This window comes from Procambarus clarkii, chromosome 56 (genome assembly GCF_040958095.1).
Source record: "Procambarus clarkii isolate CNS0578487 chromosome 56, FALCON_Pclarkii_2.0, whole genome shotgun sequence".
Taxonomy (NCBI): Eukaryota; Metazoa; Arthropoda; class Malacostraca; order Decapoda; family Cambaridae; genus Procambarus; species Procambarus clarkii.
In genome coordinates, this window is record NC_091205.1 from 5,136,291 (window position 1) to 5,162,102 (window position 25,812).

Consider the following 25,812-nt stretch of genomic DNA (forward strand, 5'->3'; position numbering starts at 1 on the left):
GGTAGGGTACAGTATGGGTAGGGTAGGGAAGGTGTAGGGTAGGGTAGGTGTAGGGTAGGGAAGGTGTAGGGTAGGGTAAATGCAGAGTAGGGAAAGGGAAGGGTTGGGTAACAGTAGAGTTGGATAAATGTTTAGTTGGGTAAGTGTAGGGTTGGGAAAGTGTAGGGAAAGGTAAGTGTTGGGTTGGGTAAGAGGAAGGTTGAGTAGGTGTAATGTTGGGTAAGTGTAGGTTAGCGGGTGTAAGTGTAGGGTAGCTGGTGTAAGTGTAGGTTAGCGGGTGTAAGTGTAGGTTAGCCGGTGTAAGTGTAGGGTAGCTGGTGTAAGTGTAGGTTAGCGGGTGTAAGTGTAGGGTAGCGTGTGTAAGTGATGGGTAGCGGGTGTAAGTGTAGGGTAGCGGGTGTAAGTGTAGGGTAGCGGGTGTAAGTGTAGGGTAGCGTGTGTAAGTGACGGGTAACGTGTGTAAGTGTAGGGTAGCGGGTGTAAGTGTAGGGTAGCGGGTGGAAGTGGAGGGTAGCGGGTGTGAGTGTAGGGTAGCGGGTGTAAGTGTAGGGTAGCGGGTGTAAGTGTAGGGTAGCGGGTGTAAGTGTAGGGTAGCTGGTGTAAGTGCAGGGTAGCGGGTGTAAGTGTAGGGTAGCGGGTGTAAGTGTAGGGTAGCGGGTGTAAGTCTTGGGTAGCGGGTGTAAGTGTTGGGTAGTGGGTGTAAGTGTAGAGTAGCGGGTGTAAGTGTAGGGTAGCGGGTGTAAGTGTAGGGTAGCGGGTGGAAGTGGAGGGTAGCGGGTGTAAGTGTAGGGTAGCGGGTGTAAGTGTAGGGTAGCGGGTGGAAGTGGAGGGTAGCGGGTGGAAGTGGAGGGTAGCGGGTGTAAGTGTAGGGTAGCGGGTGTAAGTGTAGGGTAGCGGGTGGAAGTGGAGGGTAGCGGGTGTAAGTGAAGGGTAGCGGGTGTAAGTGTAGGGTAGCTGGTGTAAGTGAAGGGTAGCTGGTGTAAGTGTAGGGTAGCGGGTGTAAGTGTAGGGTAGCGTGTGTAAGTGATGGGTAGCTGGTGTAAGTGTAGGGTAGCGTGTGTAAGTGATGGGTAGCGTGTGTAAGTGTAGGGTAGCGGGTGTAAGTGTAGGGTAGCGTGTGTAAGTGATGGGTAGCGGGTGTAAGTGATGGGTAGCGGGTGTAAGTGTAGGGTAGCGTGTGTAAGTGTAGGGTAGCGGGTGTAAGTGTAGGGTAGCGTGTGTAAGTGATGGGTAGCGGGTGTAAGTGTAGGGTAGCGTGTGTAAGTGATGGGTAGCGGGTGTAAGTGATGGGTAGCGGGTGTAAGTGATGGGTAGCGGGTGTAAGTGTAGGGTAGCGTGTGTAAGTGATGGGTAGCGGGTGTAAGTGTAGGGTAGCATGTGTAAGTGATGGGTAGCGGGTGTAAGTGAAGGGTAGCTGGTGTAAGTGTAGGGTAGCATGTGTAAGTGTAGGGTAGCGGGTAAGTGTAGGGTAGCATGTGTAAGTGATGGGTAGCTGGTGTAAGTGTAGGGTAGCTGGTGTAAGTGTAGGGTAGCGTGTGTAAGTGATGGGTAGCGTGTGTAAGTGATGGGTAGCGTGTGTAAGTGTAGGGTAGCTGGTGTAAGTGTAGGGTAGCTGGTGTAAGTGTAGGGTAGCGTGTGTAAGTGTAGGGTAGCGTGTGTAAGTGTAGGGTAGCGTGTGTAAGTGTAGGGTAGCGGGTGTAAGTGTAGGGTAGCGGGTGGAAGTGGAGGGTAGCGGGTGGAAGTGGAGGGTAGCGGGTGTAAGTGTAGGGTAGCGGGTGTAAGTGTAGGGTAGCGGGTGGAAGTGGAGGGTAGCGGGTGGAAGTGGAGGGTAGCGGGTGTAAGTGTAGGGTAGCGGGTGTAAGTGTAGGGTAGCGGGTGGAAGTGGAGGGTAGCGGGTGTAAGTGTAGGGTAGCGGGTGTAAGTGTAGGGTAGCTGGTGTAAGTGAAGGGTAGCTGGTGTAAGTGTAGGGTAGCGGGTGTAAGTGTAGGGTAGCGTGTGTAAGTGATGGGTAGCTGGTGTAAGTGTAGGGTAGCGTGTGTAAGTGATGGGTAGCGTGTGTAAGTGTAGGGTAGCGGGTGTAAGTGTAGGGTAGCGTGTGTAAGTGATGGGTAGCGGGTGTAAGTGATGGGTAGCGGGTGTAAGTGTAGGGTAGCGTGTGTAAGTGTAGGGTAGCGGGTGTAAGTGTAGGGTAGCGTGTGTAAGTGATGGGTAGCGGGTGTAAGTGTAGGGTAGCGTGTGTAAGTGATGGGTAGCGGGTGTAAGTGATGGGTAGCGGGTGTAAGTGATGGGTAGCGGGTGTAAGTGTAGGGTAGCGTGTGTAAGTGATGGGTAGCGGGTGTAAGTGTAGGGTAGCATGTGTAAGTGATGGGTAGCGGGTGTAAGTGAAGGGTAGCTGGTGTAAGTGTAGGGTAGCATGTGTAAGTGTAGGGTAGCGGGTAAGTGTAGGGTAGCATGTGTAAGTGATGGGTAGCTGGTGTAAGTGTAGGGTAGCTGGTGTAAGTGTAGGGTAGCGTGTGTAAGTGATGGGTAGCGTGTGTAAGTGATGGGTAGCGTGTGTAAGTGTAGGGTAGCTGGTGTAAGTGTAGGGTAGCTGGTGTAAGTGTAGGGTAGCGTGTGTAAGTGTAGGGTAGCGTGTGTAAGTGTAGGGTAGCGTGTGTAAGTGTAGGGTAGCGTGTGTAAGTGTAGGGTAGCTGGTGTAAGGGTAGGGTAGAGGGTGTAAGTGTAGGGTAGCTGGTGTAAGTGTAGGGTAGCGTGTGTAAGTGATGGGTAGCGGGTGTAAGTGTAGGGTAGCGTGTGTAAGTGATGGGTAGCGGGTGTAAGTGATGGGTAGCGGGTGTAAGTGATGGGTAGCGGGTGTAAGTGTAGGGTAGCGTGTGTAAGTGATGGGTAGCGGGTGTAAGTGTAGGGTAGCATGTGTAAGTGATGGGTAGCGGGTGTAAGTGAAGGGTAGCTGGTGTAAGTGTAGGGTAGCATGTGTAAGTGTAGGGTAGCGGGTAAGTGTAGGGTAGCATGTGTAAGTGATGGGTAGCTGGTGTAAGTGTAGGGTAGCTGGTGTAAGTGTAGGGTAGCGTGTGTAAGTGATGGGTAGCGTGTGTAAGTGATGGGTAGCGTGTGTAAGTGTAGGGTAGCTGGTGTAAGTGTAGGGTAGCTGGTGTAAGTGTAGGGTAGCGTGTGTAAGTGTAGGGTAGCGTGTGTAAGTGTAGGGTAGCGTGTGTAAGTGTAGGGTAGCGGGTGTAAGTGTAGGGTAGCGGGTGGAAGTGGAGGGTAGCGGGTGGAAGTGGAGGGTAGCGGGTGTAAGTGTAGGGTAGCGGGTGTAAGTGTAGGGTAGCGGGTGGAAGTGGAGGGTAGCGGGTGGAAGTGGAGGGTAGCGGGTGTAAGTGTAGGGTAGCGGGTGTAAGTGTAGGGTAGCGGGTGGAAGTGGAGGGTAGCGGGTGTAAGTGTAGGGTAGCGGGTGTAAGTGTAGGGTAGCTGGTGTAAGTGAAGGGTAGCTGGTGTAAGTGTAGGGTAGCGGGTGTAAGTGTAGGGTAGCGTGTGTAAGTGATGGGTAGCTGGTGTAAGTGTAGGGTAGCGTGTGTAAGTGATGGGTAGCGTGTGTAAGTGTAGGGTAGCGGGTGTAAGTGTAGGGTAGCGTGTGTAAGTGATGGGTAGCGGGTGTAAGTGATGGGTAGCGGGTGTAAGTGTAGGGTAGCGTGTGTAAGTGTAGGGTAGCGGGTGTAAGTGTAGGGTAGCGTGTGTAAGTGATGGGTAGCGGGTGTAAGTGTAGGGTAGCGTGTGTAAGTGATGGGTAGCGGGTGTAAGTGATGGGTAGCGGGTGTAAGTGATGGGTAGCGGGTGTAAGTGTAGGGTAGCGTGTGTAAGTGATGGGTAGCGGGTGTAAGTGTAGGGTAGCATGTGTAAGTGATGGGTAGCGGGTGTAAGTGAAGGGTAGCTGGTGTAAGTGTAGGGTAGCATGTGTAAGTGTAGGGTAGCGGGTAAGTGTAGGGTAGCATGTGTAAGTGATGGGTAGCTGGTGTAAGTGTAGGGTAGCTGGTGTAAGTGTAGGGTAGCGTGTGTAAGTGATGGGTAGCGTGTGTAAGTGATGGGTAGCGTGTGTAAGTGTAGGGTAGCTGGTGTAAGTGTAGGGTAGCTGGTGTAAGTGTAGGGTAGCGTGTGTAAGTGTAGGGTAGCGTGTGTAAGTGTAGGGTAGCGTGTGTAAGTGTAGGGTAGCGTGTGTAAGTGTAGGGTAGCTGGTGTAAGGGTAGGGTAGAGGGTGTAAGTGTAGGGTAGCTGGTGTAAGTGTAGGGTAGCGTGTGTAAGTGTAGGGTAGCGTGTGTAAGTGTAGGGTAGCTGGTGTAAGGGTAGGGTAGAGGGTGTAAGTGTAGGGTAGCGTGTGTAAGTGATGGGTAGCGGGTGTAAGTGTAGGGTAGCGGGTGTAAGTGATTAGTAGCGAGTGTAAGTGTAGGGTAGCGTGTGAAAGTGATGGGTAGCGGGTGTAAGTGTAGGGTAGCGTGTGTAAGTGTAGGGTAGCTGGTGTAAGTGTAGGGTAGCTGGTGTAAGTGTAGGGTAGCGGGTGTAAGTGTAGGGTAGCGTGTGTAAGTGTAGGTTAGCTGGTGTAAGTGTAGGGTAGCGTGTGTAAGTGTAGGTTAGCTGGTGTAAGTGTAGGGTAGCGGGTGTAAGTGCAGGGTAGCTGGTGTAAGTGTAGGGTAGCGGGTGTAAGTGTAGGGTATTTGGTGTAAGTGTAGGGAAACGGGTGTAAGTGTAGGGTAGCGGGTGTAAGTGTAGGATAGCGGGTGTAAGTGTAGGGTAGCTGGTGTAAGTGTAGGGTAGCGGGTGTAAGTGTAGAGTAGCTGTGTAAGTGCAGGGTAGCTGGTGTAAGTGTAGGGTAGCGAGTGTAAGTGTAGGGTAGCGTGTGTAAGTGTAGGGTAGCGGGTGTAAGTGTAGGGTAGCGGGTGTAAGTGTAGGGTAGCGGGTGTAAGTGTAGGGTAGCGTGTGTAAGTGACGGGTAACGTGTGTAAGTGTAGGGTAGCGGGTGTAAGTGTAGGGTAGCGAGTGTAAGTGTAGGGTAGCGGGTGGAAGTGGAGGGTAGCGGGTGTAAGTGTAGGGTAGCGGGTGTAAGTGTAGGGTAGCGGGTGTAAGTGTAGGGTAGCGGGTGTAAGTGTAGGGTAGCTGGTGTAAGTGCAGGGTAGCGGGTGTAAGTGTAGGGTAGCGGGTGTAAGTGTAGGGTAGCGGGTGTAAGTCTTGGGTAGCGGGTGTAAGTGTTGGGTAGTGGGTGTAAGTGTAGAGTAGCGGGTGTAAGTGTAGGGTAGCGGGTGTAAGTGTAGGGTAGCGGGTGGAAGTGGAGGGTAGCGGGTGTAAGTGTAGGGTAGCGGGTGTAAGTGTAGGGTAGCGGGTGGAAGTGGAGGGTAGCGGGTGTAAGTGTAGGGTAGCGGGTGTAAGTGTAGGGTAGCGGGTGGAAGTGGAGGGTAGCGGGTGTAAGTGTAGGGTAGCGGGTGTAAGTGTAGGGTAGCTGGTGTAAGTGAAGGGTAGCTGGTGTAAGTGAAGGGTAGCTGGTGTAAGTGTAGGGTAGCGGGTGTAAGTGTAGGGTAGCGTGTGTAAGTGATGGGTAGCTGGTGTAAGTGTAGGGTAGCGTGTGTAAGTGATGGGTAGCGTGTGTAAGTGTAGGGTAGCGGGTGTAAGTGTAGGGTAGCGTGTGTAAGTGATGGGTAGCGGGTGTAAGTGATGGGTAGCGGGTGTAAGTGTAGGGTAGCGTGTGTAAGTGTAGGGTAGCGGGTGTAAGTGTAGGGTAGCGGGTGTAAGTGTAGGGTAGCGTGTGTAAGTGATGGGTAGCGGGTGTAAGTGTAGGGTAGCGTGTGTAAGTGATGGGTAGCGGGTGTAAGTGATGGGTAGCGGGTGTAAGTGATGGGTAGCGGGTGTAAGTGTAGGGTAGCGTGTGTAAGTGATGGGTAGCGGGTGTAAGTGTAGGGTAGCATGTGTAAGTGATGGGTAGCGGGTGTAAGTGAAGGGTAGCTGGTGTAAGTGTAGGATAGCGTGTGTAAGTGTAGGGTAGCGGGTAAGTGTAGGGTAGCGTGTGTAAGTGATGGGTAGCTGGAGTAAGTGTAGGGTAGCTGGTGTAAGTGTAGGGTAGCGTGTGTAAGTGATGGGTAGCGTGTGTAAGTGATGGGTAGCGTGTGTAAGTGTAGGGTAGCTGGTGTAAGTGTAGGGTAGCTGGTGTAAGTGTAGGGTAGCGTGTGTAAGTGTAGGGTAGCGTGTGTAAGTGTAGGGTAGCGTGTGTAAGTGTAGGGTAGCGTGTGTAAGTGTAGGGTAGCTGGTGTAAGGGTAGGGTAGAGGGTGTAAGTGTAGGGTAGCTGGTGTAAGTGTAGGGTAGCGTGTGTAAGTGTAGGGTAGCGTGTGTAAGTGTAGGGTAGCTGGTGTAAGGGTAGGGTAGAGGGTGTAAGTGTAGGGTAGCGTGTGTAAGTGATGGGTAGCGGGTGTAAGTGTAGGGTAGCGGGTGTAAGTGATTAGTAGCGAGTGTAAGTGTAGGGTAGCGTGTGTAAGTGATGGGTAGCGGGTGTAAGTGTAGGGTAGCGTGTGTAAGTGTAGGGTAGCTGGTGTAAGTGTAGGGTAGCTGGTGTAAGTGTAGGGTAGCGGGTGTAAGTGTAGGGTAGCGTGTGTAAGTGACGGGTAGCGTGTGTAAGTGTAGGGTAGCGTGTGTAAGTGTAGGTTAGCTGGTGTAAGTGTAGGGTAGCGGGTGTAAGTGCAGGGTAGCTGGTGTAAGTGTAGGGTAGCGGGTGTAAGTGTAGGGTAGCTGGTGTAAGTGTAGGGAAACGGGTGTAAGTGTAGGGTAGCGGGTGTAAGTGTAGGATAGCGGGTGTAAGTGTAGGGTAGCTGGTGTAAGTGTAGGGTAGCTGGTGTAAGTGTAGGGTAGCGGGTGTAAGTGTAGAGTAGCTGTGTAAGTGCAGGGTAGCTGGTGTAAGTGTAGGGTAGCGAGTGTAAGTGTAGGGTAGCGTGTGTAAGTGTAGGGTAGCGGGTGTAAGTGTAGGGTAGCGAGTGTAAGTGTAGGGTAGCGGGTGTAAGTGTATGGTAGCGGGTGTAAGTGTAGAGTAGCGGGTGTAAGTGTAGAGTAGCGGGTGTAAGTGTAGGGTAACTGGTGTAAGTGTAGGGTAGCTGGTGTAAGTGTAGGGTAGCGGGTGTAAGTGTAGGGTAGCGGGTGTAAGTGTAGGGTAGCGGGTGTAAGTGTAGGGTAGCTGGTGTAAGTGTAGGGTAGCGGGTGTAAGTGTAGGGTAGCTGTGTAAGTGTAGAGTAGCGGGTGTAAGTGTAGGGTAGCTGTGTAAGTGTAGGGTAGCTGTGTAAGTGAAGGGTTGCGGGTGTAAGTGAAGGGCAACGGGTGTAGGTGTATACGGTAACATATATGAGTGTATGTTAAAAGTTCCCCGGGACGAATGAGATGCACTTAATTAGTTGATGAGCAAAAGGCTTCCACAAAACATTATACACCTGGCAAACATCAACATAATTTGTCCTCGATCGACTAATATATAAATATTATATTTATATAATTCTTACATAAATTGGCTAGTGACGCCGCTGCTCCTATATGACTGTGTCTCCCAGAACACAATACTCCTCTCGCTCCTATATGACTGTTTCTCCCAGTACACAATACTCTTCCCCCTCCTATATGACTGTATCTCCCAGAACAAAATAATCTTCTCGCTCCTATATGACTGTGTCTCCCAGTACACAATACTCTTCTCGCTCCTATATGACTGTGTCTCCCAGTACACAATAATCCTCTCGCTCCTATATGACTGTGTCTCCCAGTACACAATATTCTTCCCCCCTTCCTATATGACTGTGTCTCCCAGTACACAATACTCCTCTCGCTCCTATATGACTGTGTCTCCCAGTACACAATACTCTTCTCACTCCTATATGACTGTGTCTCCCAGTACACAATACTCCTCTCGCTCCTATATGACTGTGTCTCCCAGTACACAATACTCCTCTCGCTCCTATATGACTGTGTCTCCCAGTACACAATAATCCTCTCGCTCCTATATGACTGTGTCTCCCAGTACACAATATTCTTCCCCCCTTCCTATATGACTGTCTCCAAGTACACAATAATCCTCTCGCTCCTATATGACTGTGTCTCCCAGTACACAATACTCCTTTCGCTCCTATATGACTGTGTCTCCCAGTACACAATACTCTTCCCCCTCCTATATGACTGTGTCTCCCAGTACACAATACTCTTCTCGCTCCTATATGACTGTGTCTCCCAGTACACAATACTCTTCCCCCTCCTATATGACTGTGTCTCCCAGTACACAATACTCTTCTCGCTCCTATATGACTGTGTCTCCCAGTACACAATACTCTTCTCGCTCCTATATGACTGTGTCTCCCAGTACACAATAATCCTCTCGCTCCTATATGACTGTGTCTCCCATTACACAATACTCCTCTCGCTCCTATATGACTGTGTCTCCCAGTACACAATACTCCTCTCGCTCCTATATGACTGTGTCTCCCAGTACACAATAATCCTCTCGCTCCTATATGACTGTGTCTCCCAGTACACAATATTCTTCCCCCCTTCCTATATGACTGTGTCTCCAAGTACACAATAATCCTCTCGCTCCTATATGACTGTGTCTCCCAGTACACAATACTCCTTTCGCTCCTATATGACTGTGTCTCCCAGTACACAATACTCCTCCCCCTCCTATATGACTGTGTCTCCCAGTACACAATACTCTTCTCGCTCCTATATGACTGTGTCTCCCAGTACACAATACTCTTCCCCCTCCTATATGACTGTGTCTCCCAGTACACAATACTCTTCTCGCTCCTATATGACTGTGTCTCCCAGTACACAATACTCTTCTCGCTCCTATATGACTGTGTCTCCCAGTACACAATAATCCTCTCGCTCCTATATGACTGTGTCTCCCAGTACACAATAATCTTCTCGCTCCTATATGACTGTGTCTCCCAGTACACAATACTCTTCCCCCTCCTATATGACTGTGTCTCCCAGTACACAATACTCCTCTCGCTCCTATATGACTGTGTCTCCCAATACCCAATACTCTACTCGCTTCTATATGACTGTGTCTCCCAGTACACAATACTCTTCCCCCTCCTATATGACTGTGTCTCCCAGTACACAATACTCTTTTCGTTACTGTTACTTGTTGAACTGGAACTGTTTCAGCTGATATTTTCCTAAGTTTATCACCTTCAAAAGCGAGAGAAATATGAGCAGGTGTGTAGGGAGTGCCTCAGGTGTGTAGAGAGTGCCACAGGTGTGTAACGAATGCCACAGGTGTGTAGGGAGTGCCACAGGTGTGTTGGGAGGGCCACAGGTGTGCATGGAGAGCCACTATAGAGCCACAAGGACTGACCAGTATTATAGTCCTTCTGAGGACCAGTAGCGAGGGACTGACCGGCCCCTCTCCCACCAGTACTGTGTTTACTGTGAGTGTCGGCCCCTCTCCCACCAGTACTGTGTTTACTGTGAGTGTCGGCCACTCTCCCTCCACCAGTACTGTGTTTACTGTGAGTGTCGGCCACTCTCCCACCAGTACTGTGTTTACTGTGAGTGTCGGCCACTCTCCCTCCACCAGTACTGTGTTTACTGTGAGTGTCGGCCACTCTCCCTCCACGAGTACTGTGTTTACTGTGAGTGTCGGCCACTCTCCCACCACCAGTACTGTGTTTACTGTGAGTGTCGGTCCCTCTCCCTCCACCAGTACTGTGTTTACTGTGAGTGTCGGCCCCTCTCCCTCCACCAGTACTGTGTTTACTGTGAGTGTCGGTCCCTCTCCCACCACCAGTACTGTGTTTACTGTGTGTATCGGCCACTCTCCCACCACCAGTACTGTGTTTACTGTGAGTGTCGGCCACTCTCCCACCACCAGTACTGTGTTTACTGTGAGTGTCGGTCCCTCTCCCTCCACCAGTACTGTGTTTACTGTGAGTGTCGGCCCCTCTCCCTCCACCAGTACTGTGTTTACTGTGAGTGTCGGTCCCTCTCCCTCCACCAGTACTGTGTTTACTGTGAGTGTCGGCCCCTCTCCCTCCACCAGTACTGTGTTTACTGTGAGTGTCGGTCCCTCTCCCACCACCAGTACTGTGTTTACTGTGTGTGTCGGCCACTCTCCCACCACCAGTACTGTGTTTACTGTGAGTGTCGGCCACTCTCCCACCACCAGTACTGTGTTTACTGTGAGTGTCGGTCCCTCTCCCTCCACCAGTACTGTGTTTACTGTGAGTGTCGGCCCCTCTCCCTCCACCAGTACTGTGTTTACTGTGAGTGTCGGTCCCTCTCCCACCACCAGTACTGTGTTTACTGTGAGTGTCGGTCCCTCTCCCACCACCAGTACTGTGTTTACTGTGAGTGACGGTCCCTCTCCCTCCACCAGTACTGTGTTTACTGTGAGTGTCGGCCACTCTCCCTCCACCAGTACTCATGCACCCTTAACCCTCCCACATTCCCTTCCCATCACAACTTACCCTTCCACCACAGAGAGTCAGCCTGTGAGACTACACAGCGTGGGACGGAAGGAGGGATTGACTGGGCACTACACGCTGACCCGTGTGGAGGAGGAGAGTGTTGAAGTGTGGTGCTGGGCGCAGAACACTGTCGGTGCTCAGACCGCCCCCTGCAAGTTTACCGTCTACACCCAGGGTGAGTATACCGTCTACACCCAGGGTGAGTTTACCGTCTACACCCAGGGTGAGTATACCGTCTACACCCAGGGTGAGTATACCGTCTACACCCAGGGTAAGTTTACCGTCTACACCCACGGTAAGTTTACCCTCTACCGAAAACATCGACATATAGGACTCGACTCCTTCAGACACGTCTTTCACGTATATTAGAAATAGAACTGGTCCCAGCACATATCCTTGAGGTACTCCACTCTTTACGGTTCGCCAGTCCGACTTCTCGCCCCCTGACTGTTACTCTGTAGTTCCTTCCTGTCAAGTAATTCTATTCCCAAGCTACGGCTTTTCGGCTTTCTCTCGCCTGCCTCTCAAGTTTGAATAGCAGTCTCCTGTGAGATATTGTGTCAAATTCCTTTTTTGGCAGTCCAGAAATATGCAGTTAGACCAACCTTCCCTGTCCTGCCTTATTTTTGTTACTTTATCATAGAATTCCAGAATGTTTGTTTGGCATGAATTCTTTTCTCTGAAACTATGTTAGTGTGTGTTTACATATATAATGTTATCTAGTTGTGTAACAAGTCTTAACCTGATTATTCTTTCAAGTACTTAACAGGGGATGCTTGTCAGTGATACTGGTCTGTAGTTAAGTATCTCATTCCAATCTCCTTTCTTGAAAATTGGTACCACATTTGCCTTCTTCTAGCAACCTGGCAACTCTCCCTTTGTAAGCTACTCATTATAGATCCTTGCCAGAGGCACGCTGAGGGCCTGCGCTGCCTCTTTTATTATCCAGGGTGATACATTGTCTGGTCCAGTGCTTTAGTTTCATCAAGTGTTGTCAGCTGTTTCATGACCTCCTCTGCTGTCACTTCTATATCTGTTAGTCTCTCATCTTGGGTCATCTCTTCTAACAATGGGAACTGCTCAGGCTCGGTTTTGAACACTCCATGGAAACTGGCATTCAGTACCTCGTAGATTTCCTTGTCACTTTCTGTATATGCCCCCACTGTTTTTCTTTGTCTTGTCACTTGGTCGTTCACCGACTTTTTCCTGCTTAAATGACTATGAAGTCATTTAAGTTGCTTTTTCACTTTCATTACAATATCGTTTTCATAATTCCTTTCCGATTCTCTCCTTATATTATTGTAATCATTCCTAGCTCTGTTGCGGCTAATCATATTGTCATCTGTACTTTCTTCTCGCCGTCCTGCTCCTCATTTATGCTTCCTGGCACTGTCTATTAAACCATAGGATTAAATACTCCCTTCAACTTTTTTCCTTTAGTGTTAGTATGAAACTCTCTTCAGCCTTCTGGCATTTCCACTTGACTAGGTCCATCATACTTGCTCTGTTTTTCCTCTATGTCTTTGTTCCTCTTCTCACTGCACTTGTCCCAGATATTCTCTTATCCTTCTGTAATCCCCTTTCCTATAGTCTGCTCTCTTTATTCAGACCTCTAGTTCTGTGGTCACATTTTTAAGCTCGATCATGTAGTCAATGACTATGACAATTATCACTGGCTCCTAGTGGTACTTAATGTTTAATACTCGTAATTTTTCTGCATTCTGGGTGAAAATGAGGTCTAATAGGCTTGGTGTATCCCCTCCTCTCTTCTTTTTGCCTTCCTTTACAAGTTGTGTTAATAAATTCCTTTCTGTAACTTCCATTAATTTTGCTCCCCACGTTTCTTCCCCACCATGGGGGATTTCATGATTTCCAATCGATCTCTCCGAGATCTAGGTCCCCCATGATCAGCAGTTTCGCTCTCAATCTGTGAGCTGTTGTTGCAATCCCTCTGCAGTTCATTTATACATGTCTTGTTATTGTCATCATATTTTTGTCTGGGCCTTCTACTGTTTGGTGAGGGATTGTAGATTATCAAGAACACAGTCCTCTTCCAATCACTTGTCAGATCCCAAGTATCGAGCTTGAGCGTGCATTGGTCCACTTCCACTGGAGTGGAAAAACTTTGTATCACAACATCGACATGGGCTCAGGGATGCCAGATCATGTCTCACAGGATTGATTGAATTCTTCGACCAGGCAACAAAAATCAGGCAAGAAAGAGAAAGGTGGGCAGACTGCATATTTTTTGATTGCTAGAAAGCCTTTGACACAGTACCTCATAAGACTAGTGCACAAACAGGAGATGTAGGCAGGAATGACAGGGAAGGTACTCCACAGGATAAGGGAGTACCTAAGCAACAGAAGACAGCGAGTCACAGTGAGGGGGTGAGGTCTTGGTGGGGCATGACGTCACCAGTGGAGTAATTCAGGGTTTAGTCCTTGGACCTATACTGCTCCTGATATATGTAAATGATCTCCGAGAGGGAATAGACTCGTTCCTCTCAATGTTTGCTGATGATACAAAGATTATGAGGAGGGTTAAGACAGAGGAAGATAGAAGGAGGCTACAAGATGACCTAGATAAACTGAATGAATGGTCCAACAAATGGCTACTAAAGTTCAACCCAAGTTATTGCAAGATAATGAAACTAGGGGGAGGAAGAATTAGGCAAGCCACTGGATACCAAATGGAAGATGAAGTCCTTCACGAAACGGACAGAGAAAGATCTAGGAGTTGATATCACACCAAACCTGTCTCCTGAAGCCCACGTCAAAAGAATAATATTGGTGGCGTATGCGAGGCTGGATAACATCAGAACTGCCTTCAGAAACCTGTGCAAGGAATCATTAAGAACCTTGTATATCACTGTTACGGCCACTATGGGTCGCAACCGGGTTCTTCGATGGTAGAACCAAAATGAAAGTATCCGGCCCCAAGTCGGTAGTATGCTTTCAAGAAAGTGGCTATGTAGTGCAAAAAAAGTAGGAGGGGATGAACAAAACACTGTTCTTTAGGTCAATGTATTAAATATCTTCCCACCACCGTTAAGTATATATATGTACACTGTCACCATAAATAATATATAAAGAACAGATTGGCTACTACTACAACTATTGAACAATCCTTTTGCTCAAGATATCAAACATGCTCACGTGCAGAGTTCATCAATCCCCAGTATCTCTTCACTGTCCAGTAGCGTATCCAACCTTACTGGGAAGAACACCGGCGAGTTCACTTGTACGTGGGCCAGCCCACTGACAGTGTCATGAGGTGCCTGTACACCAACAACCGCTCTCCAGCTACTCGCTGGCAGAGTACCTCAGCCACACGCTGAGTGGGGTCACAAACCAATACAGGGGTAGCGATCCCCTGGTAGCAGTCTCTAGCGACTAGCTAGCTAGCTAGCCCTGTCGTCCCCTAAGCCAGTCCCGAAGGTACGCCGATCCTTTTCAACACTTAAGCACTTGCAGCTACCACACTGCTTCATCGGCGGCAGCTTACTTGATCGTTTCCAGGACCATGTAGGGAGACTGTGGAGTGCCCAAGATGAACTGCCTCTCTCCAGTACCGTTGGCTCCAGACGTCACCTCTGTGGACACAAAAACGTCATCAATGACTTTGCCGGTACTGGCGAAACTAGGAAATACCACTAACCCACTGGGGAGTTGACATTGTGCTCTGTAGCACACTGTTATGGGAAATGGTGGGCTTGCTATGGGGAACTGGTACTATTAAGGGGTAAGGGTAGTTAGAATACAGAGTTATCAAATATGGGAGAACTAAAAGGCCCGGCCCCCAAAACAAACTATCCACAGTAATAATAACTTGCTACTAGACCATGTCAGACTAAGGGTTGATCAATGCACTCCCACACAGGAAGAAGGGAGAGACTGTTCTAATTTACTTATTTATTAACCCCTTAACAACCCCCCATATACACTCACACCAATAACAATAATAATAATAACTTTACCACACTATCTTACGTTAAACGCCTTGGTCCACCTAGGCAGGATACAAGGTTTACACTAAGAACAAGCTAGGGTAAAGTACTACTGGGTAAGCCCTGAAGCTGGATGCAGCTTAGGTTAGAGACACCACGTGGTACCCTAATACAAAACACAACACTTAGGGGTACCCAAAACACTGACAAATACTACCCCCAGGTCTCACCAATCGTTACTACCAGAGTAGGCACACTTAAACACACAGTACTTAACTTAATGGTACAGGAACTTAAGGTAAGGGAAATAAGAGAAGGGAGAAGAGGAGAAATGCAGCCACAGAGTAGGGGTGCAGCCACAGAGTAGGGGTGCAGCCACAGAGTAGGTCTAGTCCCCACGAACGCCAGCTAGTGAAGAAGGCTCCCAGCGACCAGCTCAGGCCTCCCGCATTGTGGTGGTGCCGGGAGGAGCCTAATTGATCGTGCAGCTAAGCACATTAAAAATCTTCCCCTATGCAACATATTGTTACTTTACAAATGATTAGAAAGTATTAGTAAACATGATTGGTGCCTATGTTATTATTTAATAATCAACCCCAAGCTCAGTCTTTAAATGCTCTTTGAGAAACAAGAATAGTCTTACATCTGGCAGGGAAGAAACAAACAGTTTCAGCTCGTGATGCGTCCAACTATACTATAGGAAAGTTTAATAGCTCAATTTTGACCTCTGGTTTCCACTGAGGAACCCAGGGTCGTAACACACACACTAGGTGGCAGTGGTCTTGACGCGTCACCTCATCAGAGGTCACTCACAACGACCCCTCTGGCTGACCAAGATAGGAATCTTTAACCATTTACAGGTTTTAGATAGCCACCTCCAGATGGCATTGTCCATATTACGTACGATTCCCGGGCAGTTTTGGGTACGGATTCGTAGATGGCGCTGGAACTGCCACTCTACCCCCTGACAAGGGCGACGAGTCCGTAACAATCATGTATGTAAAGCATACGACCCAGCATGGAGCCCGTACTTTGTCAAGCACAAGAGGAAGCTGGAAAAAAGTTCAGAGGTATGCCACTAGGTTAGTCCCAAAACTAAGAGGCATGAGTTACGAGGAAAGGCTGAGGGAACTGCACCTCACGTCGCCGGAAGACAAAAGAGCCCAGGGAGACATGATCATCATATACAAAATTCTCAGGGGAATTGACAAGGTAGAAGAGTATGGATTATTTAACACAGGTGGTACACGCACAGGGGGACACAGGTGGAAGCAGAGTACCCAAAATTAGCCACAGAGATATTCGAAAGAACTTTTTCAGTGTCAGAGGAGTTAGTAAATGGAATGCACTAGGAAGTGATTTGGTGGAGGCTGACTCCATACACAGTTTCAGATATAAATATGATAGAGCTCGAGAGGCTCAGGAATCTGTACACCAGTAGATTGACGGTCGAGAGGCGGGACCAAAGAGCCAGAGCTCAAGCCCCGCAAGCACAATTAGGAGAGTACACACAAACACACACATACTGAATCATTCAGGAATCCTGTACAACACATATGTAAGACCAATCCTGGAGCAATCGGCCCCAGCATGGAGCCCGTACCTTGTCAAGCACAAGACGAAGCTGGAAAAAGTCAAAAGGTATGCTGCTAGACAAGTCCCAGAACTAAGAGGCATGAATTACAAGGAAAGGCTGCGGGAAATGCGCCTTACGACACTAGAAGACAGAAGAGTAAGGGGGGACATGATCACAACCTATAAAATCCTCAGGGGAATCGACAGGGTAAACAAGGATAAACTATTCAACACTGGCGAGGGGATAACAGGTGGAAACTGGGTACCCACATGAGCCACAGGGACGTTAGAAGGAACTTTTTCAGTGTCAGAGTGGTTAACTGATGGAATGCATTAGGCAGTGATTTGGTGGAGGTTGACTCCATACAGAGTTTTAAATGTAGATATGATAGAGCCCAGTAGGCTCAGGAACCTGTACACCAGTTGACTGGCAGTTGAGAGGCAGGACCAAAGAGCCAAAGCTCAACCCCTGCAAGCACAAATAGGTGAGTACAAATAGATGAGTACACACATACACAAAGGTTTTCAGACTTGGAAAGTACGACAAGGACAGAGACCAAATGATAAAGGTGGTATTCATGAGCGAAATCACGAAAGAGGAACTGTTAGCAAGGAAGAACCGTCTAGCAAATGTCAAAAAAGTATTCCTGCAGAGGGATATGACAAGGGAAGAGAAAAAGCAGGCAGCAGACGCGAGGAAGGAGCGTAGGGAGAGAGAGAGAGGAATCAGAGAACCTTACAATCACAGAGGGGAGTGTGGAACCCTCCTCAAACAGTGCAACAGCCACAGTGAGTGGGGCACCACCCCCACATTCTACCCAACAAACACCCTACCAACCCCATCCCCTGTCAACCCCCTACTAAGTAACCACCTAGAGCACCCAACCCCCACCCACCCCCCTCCTCCCACTCTCCCCTCTTCCCAGGACCTCCCTTCTCCCCCATCCACCAAGCCCTCCCTTCTCCCACATGCCCTCCCATCTCTCCCACCCCCAAGCCCTCCGTTCTCCCCCGCCCCCACACCCCACCTAAGTCTTCCCCTCTCCACCACTCCCCTAAACTCTCCCCTCTTCCTCACCCACCTCAGCCTTCCTTTCCCCCCCCCCACGCCCCCCCTAAGCCCTCGCCCCTTTTCTGCCCCCCTAGGCTCCCCCCCATCCCCCAAAGCCTCTCCTCCCCCCAATGTCCCCCAACCCTCCCCCTCTCACTCTCCCCCCCAACCTTCCCCCTCTCACTGTCCCTCCCTAGCCTCCCCCTCTCACCCATGTCCCCTACCCTCCTCCTCTCACCCCCCTATCCTCCCCCTATCCCCCACCCCCCCAAGCCCTCCCTCCTCCACCAGTCTCGCCGTACCAGATCCTCCCAGCTCCCACTCACCCCAGATTCCACACATCCCCCCCAGAGGAGAAGCAGAAGAAAGTCAGTTTCAGGGGTTATGTACTCGAACATAGATGGGATCACAAGCAAGACAAGTGAACTAAGGGAAAGAGCACAAGAAGTGAACCCAGATGTAATCGGACTCACTGAAACAAAACTCTCTGGAACCATAACGAATGCCATGTTTCCCCAGGAGTACACAGTAATAAGGAAAGAGAGAGAAGGTAGGGGAGGAGGCAGAGTGGCCCTACTCATGAGAAAGGAATGGAGTTTTAAGTAGATGGCTATCCCGGGCTGTGAGGGGTTCAGAGACCACATAGCAGGCACCATGACAATGGGAGGATGAAGAATAGTAGTAGCAGTAATATACAACCCTCCACCAAATGACAGAAGACCTAGTCAAGAGTATGAAAACAACAACATGGTAGTTAAGATTATAATTGAGAGGGCAGCCTCTGCTCCTGTAGAAATAGATCCCACCTGCTCATCATGGAGGACTTCAATCACAGAAGGATTGACTGGGAGAACAAGGAACCACATGGAGGCGAAGATACGTGGAGAGCCAAACTATTAAAGGTGGTGACTAGAAACTTTTTAACCCAGCATGTCAGAGAACCCACAGGGATGAGAAGAAATGACGAACCAGCAAGACTCGACCTTGTCTTCACTCTGAACGACTCCGACATAAGAGAAATCTTTTTGAGGACCCAGTAGGAATGAGCGACCACAGTGTAGTGGTGTTTGAGTACCTGATTGAAGAAGGGTTATTGACCTCTTATTGAGGAGATAAGAAAATTCCTAACAGATATAGCATGGGAAACAGAGCTCAGAGAAAAGACAGCCCAAGATATGATGGATTACATCACGCAGAAGTGCAAGGACGCAGCAAACAAGTTTGTCCCAGTCCAAAAGGAAAACAGTGAAATGAAGATGAGAAACCCATTGTTTAATCAGAGATGTAGGCTAGCTAATCAGCAAAGTAAAAGGGCATGGAGAAACTATAGGAATAACAGGACACTGGAGAGCAGAGAAAGATACCAGAATGCCAGGAATTAATATGTCACGATGAGAAGAGAGGCAGAAAGACAATACGAAAGTGACATCACAAGCAAGGTAAAGACTCAGCCTAAATTGCTGCATAGCCACATTAGGAGAAAAACAACAGTAAAGGAACAGGTTATGAAATTAAGGATAGGGGCAGAAGGATTCACTTCAAACGACATTGAAGTGTGTGAGGAACGGAATAAGAAATTCCAGGAGGTCTTCACCGTAGAACAAGGAGAAATTCCAGAGATAAGAGAGGGAATAGCTAACCAGGAACCAGTGGAAGAGTTTGAGATTACCAGCGGGGAAGTAAGGAAGTGTTTACTAGAGTTGAATGTGACAAAGGCTATAGGCCCAGATAGAATCTCGCCTTGGATACTAAAGGAAGGAGCTGAAGAACTGTGCCTACCACTCTCCATAGTGTATATCAAATCACTGGCAACAGGGGAACTGCCAGAAATTTGGAAAGCAGCTAACGTAGTCCCGATATACAAGAAAGGGGATAGACAGGAGGCACTGAACTACAGGCCAGTGTCCCTAATCTGCATACCATGCAAGCTGATGGAGAAGATTGTGCAAACAAAGCTAGTGGAGCATCTGGAGTGAAAGAACTTTGTAACACAGCATCAACATGGGTTCAGGGATGGGAGGTCCTGCCTCACAGGGTTACTTGAATTCTACAACCAGGCACCACAAATAAGGCAAGAAAGAGAAGGGTGGGCAGACTGCATATTTTTCGATTGTCAGAAAGCCTTTGATACAGTACCACACAAGAGGCTAGTGAAAAAGCTGGAGATGCAGGCTGTAGTGAAAGGGAAGGTACTCCATTGGATAAAGGAGTACCTAAGCAACAGGAGACAACGAGTCAGTGTGAGGGGTGAGGTCTCAGATTGGCGAGACGTTACGAGTGGAGTCCCGCAGAGGTCAGTCCTTGGACCTATACTGTTTCTGGTATATGTAAATGATCTCCCAGAGGGTATAGAATCGTTTCTCTCAATGTTTGCCGATGATGCAAAAATTATGAGGAGGAATGAAACAGAGGATGATAGTAGGAGGCTACAACATGACCTAGACAGACTGAGTGAATGGTCCAATAAATGGCTGTTGAAGTTCAACCCGAGTAAATGCAAAGTAATGAAACTAGTCAGTGGAAACAGGAGGCCAGACACAGGATACAGAATAGAGGATGAAGTACCTAATGAAACGGACAGAGAGAAAGATCTAGGAGTTGATATCACACCTACCTGTCTCCTGAAGCCCACATAAAAAGAATAACGTCTGGGGCATATGCGAGGCTGGCTAACATCAGAACAGCGTTCAGGAACCTGTGCAAGGATTCATTCAGAATCTTGTACACCACATATGTAAGACCAATCCTGGAGCATGCGGCCCCAACATGGAGCCCGTACCTTGTCAAGCACACGACGAAGCTGTTGGTACGCGAACAAAGGGACATACGAGGAGACTGAGTAGCCACAGGGACGTTAGAAAGAACTTTTTCAGTGTTAGAGTAGTTAACAGGTGGAATGCATTAGGCAGTGATGTGGTGTAGGGTGTATCCGTACAAAGTTTTAAATGTAGATAAGATAGAGCCCAGTAGGCTCAGGAATCTGTACATCAGTTGATTGACGGTTCAGAGACGGGACTAAAGAGCCTAAGCTCAACCCCCGGAAGCACAATTAGGTGAGTACATACACACACGCACATGCAAATAATGGTTCTATACGATCAATCACTTTGCAATATTCCTTACCAAGTCGTAATATAGTATTTATACACAACAGATTTCAAAAGCCGTAAAATTTAAATATTCCATGAATAGTTCAACTGTGAGGGAAGTGGTGAGGCTGGTGAAGACGAAGCTGCTCGCCACTGTCTCCTGCTTGATGCGTAACTGTCTTGTCTTGTTTAACCCTCTTCTGAATCTCAGAGCTTTCAATGATGTTACAGATAACGAGGTGTTAGAGAAGTGATAGAGATAACGAGGTGTTAGAGATAACGAAGTGTTAGAGATAGTGAGGTGTTACAGATAACGAGGTGTTACAGATAACGATGTGTTGGAGATAACGAGGTGTTAGAGATAACGAAGTGTTAGAGATAGTGAGGTGTTACAGATAACGAGGTGTTACAGATAACGATGTGTTGGAGATAACGAGGTGTTAGAGATAACGAGGTTTTGGAGATAACGAGGTATAGGAGATAACGAGGTGTTAGAGATAACGAGGTTTTGGAGATAACGAGGTGTTAGACATAACGTGGTGTTAGAGATAACGAGGTTTTGGAGATAACGAGGTGTTAGACATAACGTGGAGTTAGAGATAACGAGGTGTTAGAGATAACGAGGTTTTAGACATAACGAGGTGTTAGAGATAATGAAGTGTTTGAGATAACGAGGTGTTAGAGAAAACGAGGTGTTAGAGATAACGCAGTGTTAGAGATAATGAGGTGTTAGAGATAACGAAGTGCTAGAGATAACGCAGTGTTAGAGATAAAGGGGTGTTAGAGATAAGGAAGCGTTGGAGATAACGAGGTGTTAATGATAATGAGGTTTAGAGATAACGAGGTGTTAGAGATAACGAAGTGTTATGGATAACGAGGTATTGGAGATAACGAGGTGTTAGAGATAACGAGGTGTTGGAGATAACGAGGTGTTAGGGATAACAAAGTGTTAGAGATAACGAAGTGTTGGAGATAACGAGGTGTTAGGGATAATGAGGTATTAGAGATAACGAGGTGTTAGAGAAAACGAACTGTGTAAGAGATAACAAGGTGTTAAAGATTACGAGATGTTAGAGATAACGAGGTGTTAGAGATAACAAAGTGTTGGAGATAATGAGGTGTTAGAGATAGTGAGGTGTAGGAGATTACGAGGTGTAACAGATAACGAGGCGTTGGAGTTAACGAGGTATTAGAGATAACGAGGTTTTGGAGATAAAGAGGTGTTAGAGATTACGTGGTGTTAGAGATAACGAGGTGTTAGAGATAACAAAGTGTTGGAGATAATGAGGTGTTAGGGATAACGAGGTGTTGTAGTTAAATAGGTGTTAGAGATAACGAGGAGTTAGAGATAAAGAGGTGTTAGAGATAACGAGGTGTTGGAGACAACGAGGTGTTAGGGATAACGAGGTGTTGTAGTTAAAGAGGTGTTAAAGATAACGAGCTGTTATGGATGACGAAGTGTTAGAGTTACGAGGTGTTAGAGATAAAAGGGTGTTAGAGATAACGATGTGTTAGAGATAACGATGTGTTAGAGATAACGAAGTGTTAGAGATAATGAGGTGTTAGAGATAACAGGGTGTTACAGATAAAGAAGTGTTAGAGATACCGAGGTGTTTCAGATAACGATGTGTTAAAGATATCGAGGTGTTAGAGATAACGAGGTGTTATGGATAAGGAGGTGTCAGAGATAACGAGGTATTAGAGGTAGCGAAGTGTTAGAGATAACGAAGTGTTATAGAACTAGGTGTTAGAGATATCGAGGTTTTAGAGATAACGCGGTGTTAGAGATAACGAGGTGTTAGAGATAACGAGGTGTTAGAGATAACACGGTGTTAGAGATAACGAAGTGTATGAGATAACAAAGTGTTAGAGATAACGAGATGTTGAAGATAACGAGGTGTAAGAGATAACGAGGTGTTAGAGATAACGAGGTGTTAGAGATAACGAGGTGTAAGAGATAACGAGGTGTTTGAGATAATGAGGTGTTAGAGATAACGAGGTGTAAGAGATAACGAGGTGTTAGAGATAACGAGGTGTAAGAGATAACGAGGTGTTAGAGATACCGAGGTGTTAGAGATCATGAGGTGTTGGAGATGACGATTTGTAGGAGATAACGAGGTGTTGGAGATACCGAGGTGTTAGAGATCATGAGGTGTTGGAGATGACGATTTGTAGGAGATAACAAGGTGTTGGAGATAACGAGGTGTTAGAGATAACGAAATGTTATAGATAACGAGGTGTTATAGATAACCAGGTTGTACAGATAACGAGGAGTTAGAGATAACGAGATGATTGAGATAACGAAGAATTAGGGATAAGGAGGTGTTAGTGATAACGAGGTTTTAGAGATAACGAGGTGTTAGAGATAACAGGTAGTTAGAGATAACGAGGTGTTAGAGATAAAGAAGTGTTGGAGATAACAAGGTGTAAGAGATAACGATGCGTTAGAGATAATAATGTGTTAGAGAAAACGATGTGTTAGAGATAACGAAGTGTTAGAGATAATGAGGTGTTAGAGATAACAGGGTGTTAGAAATAACGAGGTGTTAGAGATAAAGAAGTGTTAAAGATAACGAGGTGTTGGAGATAACGGGGTGTTAGAGATATCGAGGTGTTAGAGATAACGAGGTGTTAGGGATAAGGAGGTGTTAGAGATTGCGAAGTGTTAGAGATAACGAAGTGTTATTGAGAACGAGGTGTTAGAGATAACGAGGTGTTAGATATAACAAAGGGTTATAAATAACGAGGTGGTGCAGATAACGAGTTGTTAGAGGTAACGAGGTGTTAGGGATAAGGAGGTGTTAGAGATAACGGGGTGTTAAAGATAATGATATGTTAGAGATAACGAGGTGGCAGGGATTACGAGGTGTTGAAGATAACGAAGTGTAGGAGATAACGAGGTGTTGGAGATAACGAGGTGTTAGAGATAATGCGGTGTTAAATATAAGGAGGTGTTAGAGATTACGTGGTGTTAGAGATAACGAAGTGTTATAGATAACGAGGTGTTGGAGATAACGAGGAGTTGGAGATAACGAGGTGTTAGAGGTAACGATGTGTTATAGATAACGAGGTGTTATAGATAACGGGGTGTTGGAGATAACGAGGTGTTAGAGGTAAAGAGGTGTTAGAGGTAAAGAGGCGTTTGAGTTAACGACATTTTTGAGATAACGTGGTGTTAAAGATAACGAGGTGTTAGAGATAACGAGGTGTTAGAGATAACGAGGTGTAAAAGATAACGAGGTGCTAGAGATAACGATGTGTTAGAAAAAACGAAGTTTTAGAGATAACGAGGTGTTATAGATAACTAAGTGTTAGAGATTACGAGGTGTTAGAGATAACGAAGTGTTGGAGATAATGAGGTGTAAGAGATAAAGAGGTGTTAGAGAAAACGAGGTGTCAGAGAAAACGAGGTTTTGAAGATATCGAGGTGTTAGAGATAACGAGGTGTTAGAGATAACGAGGTGTTAGAGATAACGAGGTGTTAGAGATAACGAGGTGTTAGATAAAACAAAGTGTTATAAATAACAAAGTGGTGGAGATAAAGAGGTGTTAGAGATAACGAGGTGGCAGGGATAACGAGGTGTTGAAGATAACGAGGTGTAGGAGATAACGAGGTGTAAGAGATAATGAGGTGTAAGAGATAACGAGGTGTTGGAAATAACGAGGTATTAGATATAACGCGGTGTAAAGATAAGAAGGTGTTAGAGATAACGGAGTGTTAGAGATAACGAAGTGTTATGGATAACGAGGTGTTGGAGATAACGAGGAGTTAGAATTAAGGAAGTATTTGAGATAACGAGGTGTTAAAGATAACGAGGTGTTAGAGATAACGAAGTTTTATAAATAACGAGGTGTTGGAGATAACGAAGAGTTAGAGTTAAGGAAATATTTGAGATAACGAGGTGTTAGAGATAACGAAGTGTTGTAGATAACGAGGTGTTATAGATAACGGGGTGTTAGAGATAACGAGGTGTTAGAGATAACGAAGTGTTATAGAACGTGGTGTTCGATATAACGAGGTGTTAGAGATAAGGAGGTGTTAGAGATAATGAGGTGTTACAGATAATGAAGTGTTAGAGATATCGAGGTGTTAGGGATAACATGGTGTTAGAGATAACGAGGTGTTAGATATAACTAAGTGTTAGATATAACTAAGTGTTAGAGGTAACGAGGTGTTAGAATTAACGAAGTGTTAGAGATAACGAGGTGTAAGAGATAACGAGAGGTGTTAGAGATAATGAGGTGTAAGAGATAACGAGGTGTTAGAGATAACGAGGTGTTAGAGATAACGAGGTGTTAGAGATAACGAGGTGTTAGAGATAACGAGGTGTTAGAGATAACGAGGTATTCGGACCTCGGTGGCATTCAATAATGGCTTACATGTGAAATTTGCATAATAAACATTGAAAGAAGATCAGGTGTGAAAAATCGCGTAACAATGCTTTAATTAAACCAGAGTATTAAGAACATGTGATGTCTACTGATCAGATATGAACAATACAACTCAAGGTATTGCCTAAACAAATTAGTAACATGTGTCAATGGCATGTGCTTGAAAACCATACAAAATTAAACAATTATTGCATTAATGGAACAAAGTTCTGACCTAACAACCACAAATGAATTTTAAGATTAGATAATGTGGATTTTTTTTTCAATGTACAATATATTTACAAGACCAATGTTCAATATATTTACAAGCTATATACAAGACCTGGAACAAGAAGACTAACATCTGAGTGATAGCTGTTAGGATTCACTTGCCACAATGTGGTTGCTAGAACATTAATGAACTCTTATGACAAGCACTGTAAAAATACAAATGGTAGTAGACTTAACAATGGCATCTATTTTATAACAAAATAAAGTTGAGAAAAACTATACATTATATATAATGGTAATAATAAGACACATGTGGTAGAAATACTGCAAATGATTTTTTTTTTTCAAAACAAACAGAATAACTGCAGAGTGCACTCAATTATAAATTCGGCGGATATCTACACCTAGCTCATCCAGAGCACTATACAACTCTGGCTCTGACTGAAGGTCAGGAACAGATGAAACTTCATGTGACAAACTATCATCTTGAGAGATAACCTTGTTAACATCTAGCCAATGGACATGTGGCGAGTGCACGGTTGAAACGAGAGGTCTAGATCTAAGATTATAAGTGCTAGTATGGGGTTGCTGAACATCAAGTGGTCTGTCAACCACTGTTACGGCCCTCTCGGGACGCAACGGGGTTCTCACTCTGATGTTGTTAGAGTCAGATATATATATCCGTTCCCAAGCCAGTAGTGGCTATCAAGGGATGAGATCCGTGACGCAAGTAACTTAAAGGGAGTAGGGAAAGAAAGCTAAGAACTTAATATAATATAATGTCCGCCACCAATAAATAATATATAAAAAGGTTACACAGGGGGAGGGGTAATAACACTATACAAGGGGATTAAACTGTAGTCTTCTGCTGGAGACTATGGATCCTCGCTCTCTCTCAGTGCTGAGTCCTCGGTGCTTTCTTCGTGGCCACACAACGAATTCTTCAACGAAGCTGAGCCTACCCTGGCCACAGGTCAGCCAAAACACATGTCCACTGGGGGCACTGCCGTGGAGGCCGTCAACCACACGTCCAGCTGGTCTGCTGGCAGGTTCTGAGCCAACAAGGCTG

General features: G+C 46.7%; 1 protein-coding gene across 1 annotated transcript in view; it reads left to right on the plus strand.

Moving 5' to 3' along the window:
• Nucleotides 1-25,812, plus strand: part of LOC123748151 (uncharacterized) — a 486,109-nt gene that overhangs the window by 263,139 nt on the left and 197,158 nt on the right. The window contains exon 7 of the mRNA XM_069305699.1: nucleotides 10,493-10,654. Coding sequence (XP_069161800.1) covers nucleotides 10,493-10,654 — 162 coding nt within the window. The remainder of the gene's footprint in view (nucleotides 1-10,492; nucleotides 10,655-25,812) is intronic.